This window comes from Mesitornis unicolor, unplaced genomic scaffold, assembly GCF_000695765.1.
Source record: "Mesitornis unicolor isolate BGI_N332 unplaced genomic scaffold, ASM69576v1 scaffold41591, whole genome shotgun sequence".
Classification (NCBI taxonomy): domain Eukaryota; kingdom Metazoa; phylum Chordata; class Aves; order Mesitornithiformes; family Mesitornithidae; genus Mesitornis; species Mesitornis unicolor.
The window spans coordinates 59-13,982 of record NW_010165288.1 but is presented as its reverse complement, the minus strand read 5'-3'; the positions used below and the strand labels follow the sequence as shown (position 1 = coordinate 13,982).

The 13,924-nt window shown below is 42.3% G+C and overlaps 1 protein-coding gene across 1 annotated transcript; it reads right to left on the bottom strand.

The window, feature by feature from the left end:
* Positions 1–1,821: 1,821 nt before the first annotated feature.
* LOC104548524 (lethal(2) giant larvae protein homolog 2-like) lies at positions 1,822–12,661 on the bottom strand. Its single transcript, XM_010194566.1, has 16 exons — positions 12,425–12,661; positions 11,862–11,929; positions 10,720–10,873; positions 10,518–10,622; positions 9,937–10,229; positions 9,525–9,678; positions 9,049–9,199; positions 8,254–8,370; positions 7,590–7,756; positions 6,571–6,835; positions 5,708–5,858; positions 4,997–5,034; positions 4,526–4,573; positions 3,952–3,994; positions 3,168–3,229; positions 1,822–2,491 (listed from the first exon to the last, which is right to left on the bottom strand). Exons 1-16 carry the CDS (start codon positions 12,659–12,661, stop codon positions 2,484–2,486), a joined length of 2,061 nt encoding a protein of 686 aa, XP_010192868.1. The 3' UTR covers positions 1,822–2,483.
* Between the last annotated feature and the right edge of the window lie 1,263 nt (positions 12,662–13,924).

Here is a 13,924-nt window from a genome sequence, read left to right as displayed (position 1 = left end):
CTATTATTACTACTGTCAACTGTCGGGCAGACTAAGGGTAATGGCAAGACTCAGAAGGCAACTCCTGAAAAGGAGAGAGACAGAGGGATTTTTTCCCATTACATTCAAAAGCTGCTTACAGACATTCACTGAAGACTCCATTCTTCATTAACATCTCATCCCATCCCTGATTTTACTTGCTAGTGGTTTTCTGCCAGTACAAAAAAATATACCCTAGTTCTGAATGTCACAAGCTCAGAGTACAATTGAAAGCACAACACAAGAGTTTCAGTCTTCTACTCCTTTGCCCCTTTGCTATTTCTCCTGTATTTTAGGAATGGCAGCTTTAAAAGTATTCTTAATGCCTCTGCTCACAACAGTAAGCCAAGCAGCTTACTTAAGTGAATCCTTCAGCTGCAGGTTTCAAAGCATTGCTAGGAAAAATCTATGTGCAGCACACATTCTAAACTACTCAATCCCATTAATAGTCAGACTTGTGCTTTCAGGAAAATAAAAAGAAGCCTGGATGGGTTTTCATTTTGCTTTTAAATCTAAATTCACTTTAATGAATAATTATGTGCATGTATGAAATATGATAGCGTTTTTGTAACTTGTCTAACACTGTTAGTGGACCTATTGAATTTTTCAAGTTATGTGGCTGAAAATGGGGATAAATTACAAACTGTTTTTGTCCTTTCTGAGCAGGACTGCCATGTCATTTACCAAAAGCCTGCCAGCAAATTAAATACTGAGAAATGGCATTAGAATCAGTCCATCTGTGAGGAGCTGAGAGAAGCAGCTGGGTGCACCAGGGTGATGCACATGCACATTATCACACCAGCTCAGAAGCTGCTGACTAAACCATAACTTCCTGTAAATTTGCAGCATCAGTGCCTGGCACAAGAGGTGGAAAACAGAAGGACACCTTTCTGTTAGCCTCAGTTCTGCAGCAATAGACACAAGGAAATAAGCTAGTAGAAATAAGGAAACTAGTTTGTCAAACCATGCTGAACAGGAGAGAAGACTCTCTAAAACCTCATTAGCAATAAATTACGTTTTGAAGGAAATACTAATACTTCTAGAAGGAAGCAAGCCTGAAACATCTGAGCAACAGCAATTCTACAACCATTTTCTTTTGCAGCATAGAAAGTAGCACCCTAGTACTCTAAGAAACAAAAGGATCCCTCTGCCTTGCTTAGGAAGATAAAAACAGGGCCTGCAATAAGAGGACTTCCAAGGAGACATTTCTAAACCATGCCACAGACAACAGCTCAGCACCTAGTGTAGGAGGATTTAGTTCTTTTTCACTGACTCTCATAATGCTAACAAGCAAGTTACAGAAGAGAAATAGGAGAATACTCTGTTCTTTTTCTTAGCTGTAAAATAATAAAGTAGTGCTAGGTCAGGGACAAAGGAACCAAAAGTTTAAAGAGTTATAAACTGCTCGACACACACTTTCACCAGTTTCAATTCAAAATCCATTGGCTGAGTAGTACACCAGCATTATCAGATCAACTGTTTCTCCCTTCAGTGTGTTATCACCCAAGTTATTTCAGGACAAGCTAGTAGATGACCTTCCAGGGACTATAAGCTGCACCCTTTTCTGGGAACACTATGTATGGATTGCAGGACAGTGATACAATCAGTTTGCTTGCCACATGCATCTTCTCCAAACCACCACCTTCCTTAACCAGGCCACTTGATTTCCAGGAGTGCTCTTTGCCTCTACAGCTCAGAGAGGAACAGCTCCACCTTCTTCAAGGAGTAAGTGGGCATAAGCCTGTTGCCAAAGAAGCTGCTGATGGCAAGAACAGATATGAGAACAGACAGGGATCACAAAAGGGAATTCAGAGTTTTATTTCCAAAAATGAGCAATGTAGTGTTGAAACAACAATCAAGTTCAATTAGTTTTCCTCTGATTTGAATGGCTACAAAAATAGATTCTACCCAAATCCATAAAGCCAGTTAACAGTACCATAAACAACCAAAATTACTCATTCAGATACCATATACAGCAGTCACATGAATCTAGCATATATTATTTAATGTTTTTTTTAAAAAGTAAATTTCTAAACTGTTTCCGTTAAAACTGAAATACCCATACGATTTTAAAAAATTGTACAAAAAATAATTTTAAACCAGTTGGAGGTAACAGTGTGCGTTTATTAAAATCCTGCACCAAGGCAGTAACATTTATAATTTAAAACCCAGCCCAGTAGAAAAGAGAAATGTGCAAACATTTAAAAGTTAGATGTACTCAGAGGCTTGTGGTGCATCAGCCCTGGTGATCTTCTTCTGTCCTAATGCAAGGCGGGCTCCAAGAGGAGATGTCTCTAATGAGGCACTAAAAGGGGAGGCAGAGGCAGGCATGCATATGCATGCAAGTTGCAGCTCAGTAGCCTGCGATGTAAGGAGCAGTGGTGCCTTCTCCCCAGGGACGGTTTGCCCAATCAGTAGTGTTATGGCACTCAAACCAATGCCAGAAAGTCCTTGATGAATTTTGGTCAGTCTGCTTTGGGATAAAAGAATGCAAAAGTCATTTTAGAGAACAGAAGTTGAACGCTAATGAGTTGATAATATGCTATAATATAACATGCATCATGGAATCAACTACAAGAATTTACACTCAAAAGCTCTAGCAAGGCACATCCCCACACACATACTAGACATGCACTTATTTTGAAAGGCAATGTATAAACCTACAAAAATATAGTAAACTTCTCCACTCCACATTATCTGCCCAAGGGTTTTCAGAATTAACGTAGTCTCGCATGTTGCTGTGGTCACTACTCAAACCTTCAAAGCACAGAGGAAGGAAAGAGGGATTCTGTATATCCTGTTATGCTCAGTGAAGACACCCTTAGTAAGGCTCAGAAGATTACTGCTCTGAGCTCTGGCTACCTCTCCAGCTTGCTTTATGGTAAGGTTAAGGGTTAGGCAGAAGCCTTCAAAAGTTTTTTAGCTCTTCCTTTATAACTGATCCAGCATATCTACTCATATGGCACATAAGGTGCTGACTAGTGCTAGTACATCACACAGCAAGAGGATTCCCGTCCTGAAAATTCAGATCAGAGTTCTGCACTATTGCAAACCATTTTAAAAAGCTGAATTTTGTAAGGAAACTTCACTCTACTTTCTGCTTCCTTTGGCTGCTCCACTGGGCCTGAAATATCTTTAGCTTCACGTACCTCCTCCATTACTTAGTCCATGTCCTAATGGACTTCTTGCCAAATTTCTTTCTACATAGCTCCTGCAATGACACAAGAAAAGATTCATTATTGCAATGTAGTATCATCCCATCCACTCCCAGCTGCTGACAGTAGACCAGGATTAGGTAGTGTCCAGAGGAAGTGCACAGAGCAGAGCATGTCAGGCAGTCACTTATCCTTAGACACCAGCAGTTACCAATCCCACCAAGCTTCCTGCATCTGTTGCAAACAGTAGTCCTTTGTCTGCGCCTCGTAGCCCCTGTCACCTGAACATCAGTATTCTAAGGAGACAAGATAAAGCCCCGCACCCATGGTGGTAGCTTAGCTCTATTGTATAGACAGAATGGGAGCAGAGATATTGAACACGTCCAAGTCATAGTGTCAAGCCAGGATTAAAACTCCAGAGTCCCATCCTTGACCAACTAAGCCCGTGTGGCCTGCCCTTAGATCAGTATGGGTTGACATGAATAGAAACCTGTATGCGAATACTCAGACTCCTGTTCCTTTGGGATGTGGGAATGTGATCTCTCCTGCTTTTCGGAGAGAAAGAGACAAAGCATTATTTATAAAAAATGTCAAGGGACAAAAGGTGCAAGAGAACCTGCCTTTCTTACTCTTCCCTTTTGATAGTTTGTGGGACACATACATGACCAGACTCCAGCATAAGGATCCCTGCCATCACGTTAGACATCCCCTGCTTTCAACTAGAAATTACCTCCCTTGCCAGCCCACACATTAGGAACAGAAGTTGGTTGATACTCACCCTCTGCCCCCCTCCAGAGTACTCTGGATCTCCTTCAGGACTTCTGGAAAGCAGAGGGTTAAAACAGTGAGCCAAACCAGCAGATATCTGCTTTCAAGCAGCAGCCTAACCACATTCCACCTCCCCACTGAACGACCTTTAAAACCTGCCTCCCACAACACAGAAGTCAGACCTTATAATATCATTGCCTCTTCAACAGTACCAGGTTTTTACTGAACAGGCTAGCAAAAAGAACTGAAACAGTCATTTGCCAGAGGAAATGTTGCTAGTTCCAGTGTACCAGAGCCCCAAACCAGTCTGTTCCAGCTGCCATTTTACACAAGTCCTATTGGGAAGTAAAGAACCTTCTCTTATCACAGCAGTGAATGCAGCAATGTGGAACAACCCCTACCTGAGGCTTGACTATCTGTCCAGCCCCTCACTTCTATGTGAAAACCCAGTATTTCTACCAGTCTTAGGTAATTGCAGAACCCTTTGAACAAGTACTGGAATCCGCAAGATTCCTAGCAGCTTTTTTCTCTTCCTACCCAGAAAGGCATCTACCCTGCCAGTAGCAAGACTTTCTCTCACTCACTTTCATCATTGAGTAAGGCATGTTCCATCAGCCTCCCAGACTTCCTTTCTAGGAAAAAAGGAAAAAAAGCTTTTACCATACAATATTTTCCCTTTTTCATGAAATATGTGCAGTTTTGGAAACCCACAACATAACAAGGAAAAAAAAAATCCAGTTAAGCCTCTCACATACTGAACCGTATTTTCCAGCAACACTAGTTTGGCTAACAAAAGATGTCATCTGTAATTTCAGACTGTCTTCCCACAGCCGCCTCCAGCAGAATCTAGGTTCTATCCTTTCAAGGCAATCTTGCCACATGTAACTTGCCTTAGAGCTAGCAACTACTGTGTCCAGGCAGGTCACAATGTTTCCCTCATGTACCTCCTTACTTCCCCAATTCTTAGGTAGAAAATATCAACTGTAGCAATAGGAAAGGTGATTCAGGGTTTACACAGCACCATGCTACATTTAGTACAGTTATATTTTGCTTACCATCTTCTCCATAGTCACCCGAACACCTTCCTGATCCCCTAGAAAAGGAAAGGGGGCAGACAATCACCAACTCTGAGGCATAGGGGTACAGAGAATTCAGGTATACTCTTGGCAGCTACAAGAAGCTCCAGTGCACACCAACTAAATGGTTTGTTGAGCAAGAATGTAGGAAGGGCTTTATCACACATTGGTGATGTGGAAATCTGCAGGCATCAGAGAAGATTTCTAAATTTTTGGAATAAAATTCCTATAGTATCTCCATTAGTGTCAGATCTACTGTTATTTGCTGATGTTCCAAGAGGACAGAAGGAATATTGGATTTCCCATCACAGAACAACAGTTCAGCCTTGTCAGTAACTCACAGACCCTCAAGTATGCAAGAGCCAGGTATCAGGCAGACACATCATTAGGGAACAAGTAAAGCAAGCCAGAGCATCCAGTTTACGACTGTAGCTTAGGGGTACCAATTGCAATGCTTCATTACTTTGTCCATCTAGGAACGTTCTTAACAAAGACTTCAAAGTCTGTTTTGTGGGGGTTTTTTTGTGGGTTTGTTTTTGGTTTGTTTGGTGGAGTTTTGTTGTTTGTTTTGTTGTTGGTTTTTTTTTTTAATAAGACATTGTCTACAAAAATACAAAACTTCGTTGGAAACAGCCAAGTAGATCTCACTACTCAGACATAGTCAGTGTGCAAGAGTTTTACAGACTTTACCTGGATTTTCTTGCTGCATTTTCCATGCCAGACTTGTGCACATGATTGTTGCTTGTAACTTCTGGCATGTCCACAATGCACCGGGGCTCCACTAACCATTTGGTAGAAAGGGAAAACCTCTCAAACTCCGATGGTGAGATCAGATAGAAACCTACAGATAATGGGGAATTTATAAGCAACTCAAGTCCAAGAATACAGTTCCAGAACTAGAGGTGATCCAAAAAAGAACAGATTTAAGCATCCTTTATGTTTGGCAGAAAGGGTTTGCATTTCCTCCTGTCTAAATGAGGAGGAATCACTGAGGAAGATAATACCCCAGTTTCCCAACGACTGGTTCCCAAGGACGGGGTAATTTAAGATTATGCTGAGAGGATTGTATTGTCCTGTGCCGACATTTATGAAAAGCAGCATAGAAATATGTGAAAACTAATCTTCAAAGCAGCAATCCACCTTCAGCAGCCATAGGATGCTGGATCCCAGTTTTGCAATTGGAGTGTTAAGCCACTGGCATGTGTAAGAGGTCCAATACAGCCATTTCCAGAGTGCCTGCTGCTTAGGGAGTAATTTTCTTGGCTCCAGACAGGAGACGGGTGGCCAGATGGAAGCTACCTATGGGGCACATCCAACCTCTTATCTGAAAACTAGTGTATTCATTAGCAATAATGGAATAAACTCACCTCTGCTTCTGCTAATTCACATGTTGGTACCTGTTGGCAACTGGTACTGGCCAGAAACATATAATGGACATATTTACATAATACTCACATATATACACTACCAGTTCTAAACTAAACTCTATAACCTCTTTTCCATTGTCTCAAACACACAGCAGAGGTGGATGATTTGGGAGCAGCACAGTTTACCTTGGCCATATTTGGTGAAGACACATGATGCAATGCCGCTCACATCCTCTTTGCGGATGCAAGGGTAGCGGATCTGTAACTTGAGGAAGGGCAGTGAGATGATCTGAATGTCTCCCAGGTTAGTCAGGACAGCCAGGTCATTTTCACTATATTCATCAGTCTTGCAGCTGCCAAAGTTCGCAACCGTCACCTTTCGTACCCTACAGCCTTCCAGTGCCGTCAGCTTGAGCTTCAGTTTGGAGCTAACCTTGGGTAATGTGAATACCTGTCAACAGAAACAAGACGCCAACATCTCTTTCCTGCACAATAGCAGCAGTCACATCCCAGGACATCTGCTGCTCCCTGCTTTAACAATGTTTTCATTCACAGTGAACACACACAGGTGTAATCCGAGTCAACTTGGCCCCCCGCTCATGGGACAAGAAGTAATCAGTCACAGTCAAGTGTTAGAACCTACTTCTGTTCTGACATCAAGCAGTTTTACCCTTAAGGCTGCAAACTGCATTTCTGCCCTAGTTCTTTCAAAACCCCTCCATATTTGGCTACAAATTATTACAGAAAGAGAACAGGGTTTACACTAACTCTGTGCTCTTCCACATTAAAAAAACAAACAGGGCCAGCCTACAGCAAGCTACTTCAAGTCTTCTCTTCTATGCTGACTGGTTAGTGTTCAAAACAAGAACCTTTTTAGTTACTTCACAGAAATGCCTGCCAAGTCCTGCTTCAGCACTAACCACAGCAAAACCTCTTTCCCAAAAGCAGAAGCAGCCTTGTCCAAAGAGTATAATATAATATAGGAATAAAATTTCTATGTTCAGCATGTGCATCACTGTGCTTAATTCCCCATTTGTCAGCACACACCTGGTTTATGGACTACATCAAACAGAAACACTGCCTCAGGGGTGTTATTCAGGTGCAGAAGAGAAAGCACTCCCAAGAGTTATCTTTCCACTGAGTAGTGCTCAGTGCTTTAGCAGAATTTATGCACAGTCCATATGCACCTCCTGGGTGATACTTACTTTTAATTGCTCTTCAGATACCACCAGCAGTTGATGGCTGCCTTGCATATCAGGACTCTTAGAAAGGTCATGTGCTACTTCTAGAGGTTCTGGGAGGGGAGTGCTGCGTCCGTCCAAGACAAGTATACCCACAACAGGAGCCCTGTGCATCAGCTGAATCTCTTTAGCTAGACAAGCAAGACAGGGAGAAAAATAAACAAATAGAAAAACCAAACGGGAGCCTAGGCAGAGACATTGTCTTAGTACCTCACCCATATCCTCTTAAAGCTGGAGACCTACATGATGTGGCTAAAAAAAACTGCCTAAAAAGATTTAGTAGTTAAAGGGTATTTGGACTGAACTGGTTCATGTTAAACAGTAACTATTATTACATAAAGGTAGAAGGTCCAGCTGTCAGAATCAGGTATGTGTGCACTGAGGCCTGATGGTAAACTTCAGTGACAGCTGACGCAAATTTAGATTTCTGAAATCAGTAGGAAATGAGGTTAAGGCTTGTCAGGCAGTGCTGGAGCTCGCTTACCTATAGCTCAGACACTGCTACACTTAGCTCCACTCTCACTAATAAACAGCAGTAACCAAGCTACCTTGCTTTTCCATATATGACTCAGTTATATGAGTGATAGCTCAGGCCCATTAGGAACTTGCTTTCACAAGCCATACTTACCCTGCTCTGCCCTGACAGGTTCATCCATCCTCCTCTCTGCTGGAGGAACACGTAAACAGAAGGCGTAGACTGTACCTCCATTGGTACCTGCCCACAAGGATGGGCAGTGGCGGGAGCCTGGAGCAACAAGAAGGGTCATGAGCAAGCACCACCTGTGACACCCTTGGACAACTGCTTTCCACTGGCTTTACAGTTTGCATCCTAAGTATCTTTACATTAGGGCAGACTTGACAGGGAAGCTACAGGTTTATAGAACCTCTTTTCCAATATATGCCCATCAGCAGCCCTGATAAAGGACATGGCATGTGAATAAAGGGAACAGAGTGCCGTTTCCATCAGACACCACAATTGCTGCATCCGGTTTTCATGTTTTTATATCACGTATAAGCAGAGTAAACTTGCCCATAATATCGGATTGGGCTCTGCTGCACAACCAGCCACTATCCTCACCAAAATTCAAAGGCACTGCTCAGGGCAAGGGTGAACTTTAGAGTAAGGAGACAAGGAAAAGACTACACTAAAATGTCAGGTGTCACTCCAGCACATTTTAAAGCCATACATAAAGGCTGCATCCAAAGATGAACTACTACTTGCCTTGGATTAGCCAGCAGCCAGAATGGCAAACAACAGTCCTGCATGGCAACATATGCTCTTGTTCTATATTAGTTTTTCAGTATAGCACAAAGTAGGACACAGGAGGTGCTGAATTTTCCTGGCAGTAAATCCTAATACATTCCTTGGCAGAAGGAAGAAAAACTCATTTGGAAAAAAAGGAGAGATGCTTTTTCTACTTACTGTCTCTCAAAAAGGTATCAGCAAAATATAAGGTGCGCACAAAGCCAGTGAAAGAGTCTTCTGCAGATCGGGCTTCAATCTTCCGTTGGACTGGAGCCAGTTCCATTTCCTGCAGTGTGTCTTGGTCAAATTTGGCGTTTGCTTCTTGCACCTTCAAAGATGAGGAGACATTTTTGTCAGTCAGGCAAAGACATAAGGGAGAGAATAGGAGTGGCAGCAATAGGAAACAAAAACACCATCACACCAATGAACAGGTATATTCTGCATCGTATGTTCAGACAATACTCTTTCTCTAGAAATGTGATGATTTTATCTAACAGATAGCTGCATCAGAAGGTGTCGTTTTTGCCCTTACACCGGTAGCTACTGGTCCCATAGCAGGACTGCAGACCACCTCCTGCTCTAGGCAGTCTAATCAGGACTCTGCATGCTACAACCTATAAACATACAGGAAGCAAAAAAGGTGGACCCCTCACCTCTGAGGCATTTCCACTACCACCTCGTCGCTTCCTACTGGACACTCGGCTTCTTCTGATCCGCCTGAATGATTGACGGAGGGACTTCTTCAAGGATTTCACTCGAGACAGTGGGCCTTCTAAAGCCAATTGGTCACTGGGATGCAGCGTACATCTGAAAGAGGAAGACACAGTAGGCACCATGGTGACTTTCTACTAGGTGGCAATCACTCCCAAGGGTCCGACAGGACACATACAAATGTCAGAACATGCTTATATATTCTTGAAGATCTTCGAGGACAGAGTCCGGTGAGGCAGGGCTTCTTGCTACACTGATTCTCTTGAGAAATCACTTATCACAACTTGCTTTGTTAGCAATTCCAGGCCATCTTTAACAGAGGATTACCTCAGATCCTGGAAAGAAGATACTTACTTGACAAAGACCAGTCGTTTCTGCTGGTGGTCAAAAAGCCCAAAACCATGACTGGTACCAAAGGCCACAAGCTTCCACTCAGAGTGAAGGGCCAATGAGGTGACTACAGCTGGTGGCTGACACTGGACAAGGACAAATGGCTGAAAACCAGCTTCAAATCGAACTGGTCCATCTCGAGTCTTTAGTTTTTCATGACCTTTCCATCGATAGCCCTCTTGATCCTGCAGGAGATCTGCTTCAGCATGGTCCACAACATGTTCTGCATCTTCATCATTCAATTCCATCACTAGCACCTGAAAGGAAGATGACGAACTTTGCTACAGCTTTTACAATTCAAGCAATTCTCTAAGCTGCAGGCTTTCTCAGCAGCTGCAAAACTACAGCATCTCTCAGGGCTCAAAAATATCATTAGATAAAAGTCTAAAATACAGATTAGAGAAAACAGAGAATCAACGTTTCCAGCAACTGGATCGATTTGTTGCTATAGAAATGAGTATTTGGAATTTTAACACAACTCCCAGTTACACTGTGACAATGTGCACTAAAAGCAAGTTTTATGATGACAGTTTACATTTCAATACCTGTCCTGCTGTACCAGCTACAGCCAAGTATCCACTGTATTTACACAGGTAGATCTTCTGGATCCCAAGTCTAGGATCATCACTATAAGGGTCGAAGGTACCAACCTAGGTGAGAGAACACACAGTGGCAGGTCTTTGCAGATGCGTTAACTACGACAAGAATCAAACTCCTTGGGTTTTCCACAAGCAATAACTACCTTACCTTGCGAAGTGGAGGCCATTCGTCCTCACCCAGGGTGTTCATATTGTCATTGGGATCAGCATCTGTGAGAAATACTCTCACTGTGCTTAGCTTATAAAGGAGATGCAAGCAGACACCAGATGCATCCCAGAACCGCACAGTGCCATCTTCATGCCTGTATGGGGAGGATTACAGAAACACACATCATACAGGAGGACAGCAAATCACCCAGATAAGGATGATAAAACAGAGGGGAAAACACAGCCAAAGATTAAACCACATTATTTATGAAGCCCTGAGCTGTGACAACTTAGAGCTTCAAGCAAAAGATTTTAAGGCGGGTTTTTTGTTGAGTCTGGGTTTGTTATGGTTTAGATTGTTGTTTTCTTAAACCACTTTGTTCTGGATGATCTGACACCAGTGTACAATTTAAGATTACTCCAAATAGCACTGAAAAAGAAAAAAGCTTAGTATATAGAAGGAACAATTCACCTTGACAAGAAAACAATTACTGGGAGGAATGGAAAGAAATCAAGCTTAAGTTTGCCAGGTGAAAATTGGCAACATTCTTCCAACGCAAAGATAAGGACTTCTAACAGCTTGCTGCATCAAGAACAAAATCTGAAGAACAGCCCACTGAAATTCTTAAATGTGCTTTGGAAAAAAAATGATCCTTTTTTCTGTGATGAAACACTGTCTTGTTAGCTACTTCCACTACTTAGCTAGATCTGTTCATGCTGATCAAAGCAGACAGTCCAAGCTTACCTCTGGTTTGAGGTTCAGAATGGTGTAAAGTAGGAGGGAAAATGCTTCAAAACGTGCAAGATTAAGCTCCACTTGTACACTGCTCCCTTTGATCAAGTCTGCATTACTGCCTGCACTTCTGCACTGATGTTTGTGGGGGGAATGGATAACACACCAGAACTACAAATAAGCCAGCTTTATAGGTTATCTATGGACGTCACAACCTGTTTGCTCAGAAGCAGTAGAATCAGTTAGCTTTACAAAGCTAGCAGCCCAGCTTTGAGAAGTTGCATTGTAAAGTTGCAGCCTTCTCCCTACAAGATGAGCAGACTTTAATCTCATGGGAAAGCCTCAGTTAGTCCCAAAGTAAGAACAGAAACTGGAAAGGGCTCCTTGATTGTTACTAGTTAAGTACGTACCCTGTTAGAAGCAAGTCCCTCTGTGGAGGATCTGGAGCTATGTTGGTGCCACCATCAATCGGCCACGGCTACAAATACATTAAGGGAAGACTGTGACTTCCTAGGCAGTAACAATGTGAAGAGAATATGCAGTCAGCAGGAGAGCATGAACTTCAGCGCAAGTGGCAGTGAAACAGTCCATGCTGTTAGCTTTTGTTTGGATTAGATGTTCCTGTTCTGACACCAGCTGTGCTTTTTAGAAGATATTCTACACATTTCCTCAAGAAGCTGTGCCGAAAGCTTCATGCTTCTAAACAAGAAGTTTGTTACCACTGACAGCTGGGAACACTCAGACTTTCCTTCTAGCATGTCAAAGCCTGAAAAAAAAATCACATTTTAATCCCCCAGTGTGCATTGGTGGTGCTCTGGGAAAAAGCCTTTCTTGACCCTGTTAAGAGGCAGGACAATGTCTGCGGGGACTCATCCCTCCACATGCAGCCAGCAGCACAGACCACCCACATTGAGCAGTCATCCTGCTCTTAAATGCATGGGAAGGAACACATGTACATTTAAAGCTGCCATACCATATTTGAGTAGTGAATGTTCTGCTTGCTCCCAGCACTGATAATCCTCTCCCACAGTTTCAGCGGGATGTTGGAGACATGGTGTGAACAGGTGATTGCTGAGCAGTGAAGAGAAGCCAGGTATGGAGGATGGACTGCTGGCCAGCCTGCAGTTTTCAAGTCTATAACTACCAGCTCTTCTTCTGCCAGTACCACCATAGCAGAAGGGTCATCAAACTCTGCAGAAACAAGATTCATTGAGGCTGAGAAAAATGTTAACCTCCAAGGTTAACAGAAACAAGCTTCCTGTAAGGCTTATTTGAAAACTGTTATCACAGAGCTCTACATAAACATTATTGTTGGCAAAATCTCTAAATGCTTCTGTGTTAACTGGACCTACTGATGCACTAAAGTTAATACATTTCAAGATACAAACAGATGTAATGCAAATTCATTACAGCACTCCTGGGACTGTCAGAGTGACGTTTTATAGATTCTACTGCAGAACAACAAAAAATTGTTAACAACATACATGGCTAAGTAACACAAGTTCATATTCACCACTGTAACAGCCAGAACTCCAAGGACTCTACCTACAGCTAATTAACAGCACAGGGTGGACATGCATACACCCCAGCAGTGACCCATTTAGTACTGTGTTAGGCCCACAGTTCATCTAGGCTAAGCTGCTTAAACAGAGTAATGCCTTGGGTTCTGCAGAACGCTTCTCTGCTTGAACTGACAAGTATTTACAACGCAGCTCTCTTTTCATTTTCCCCGCTTCTCATACATTGTGACACATCCTCTGGACTTTCTTTTCAACAGTGTGTATATCATCTAATATATATCCATATGTATATTAGACAAGATTACCAAAAAAAAGAAGTTTTGTAATGTAACTTTACAGGTGACACCCGACACAACTGAGAAGTTACAATTTTTCATTGCAACTAGAATTCAAGTGAAAAAAAAATTAGGACATTATTGCAGTAACATTTGCAAGACAGCCACAACAGCAACTGGTAGGGAAAATCAAAACTATGAATCAGTTCACCCCAATAATGATAAACACAGCTACAGAAGTCTAAGTGAGTGAATAGCTGTAATGTGTCACATTGGTGGGTTCTGGCAAACAGTGAGCCATACATAAGCAAACTCTGAGCTTTTCACTGACCTACCCTGCTAACCTGTACTTTTATTTCCCTTCTTTAGTTGTTTGATTACCTGGAATATACTTGCAAGAAAGCACATTTATAAGCAAGCACACACCAAGGCTGTTCACTCAGCAAAATTAACTTCAAGTAATTAGTACTTGCCACCACTCTAGTTCAACACACCAAGTTTCACCTCTGACTAGCCTCAGCCATAACACATCACTAATCAGTTCAGTTTCTTGATGAAAAACATTTTGTATTCAGTTTGACTTTGCTTTCTCATGTCCCACCATTTGCAGTTGCTTAAAGGACTTCTGAATAGAACAAATAATATAATACCTGTACTATCTTATGAACGATCAGTCCT

What these genes read in the sequence shown, in the direction of transcription:
- LOC104548524 (XM_010194566.1), bottom strand. Translation starts at nt 12,661, where the DNA reads ATGAATCTTGTTTCTGCAGAGTTTGATGACCCTTCTGCTATGGTGGTA. An exon ending in TAGCTGGTACAGCAGGACAG is followed by an intron (nt 10,230 to 10,517) that starts GTATTGAAATGT and finishes TCTTCCTTTCAG; the next exon opens with GTGCTAGTGATGGAATTGAA. An exon ending in CTTCACCAAATATGGCCAAG is followed by an intron (nt 5,859 to 6,570) that starts GTAAACTGTGCT and finishes CATTATCTGTAG; the next exon opens with GTTTCTATCTGATCTCACCA.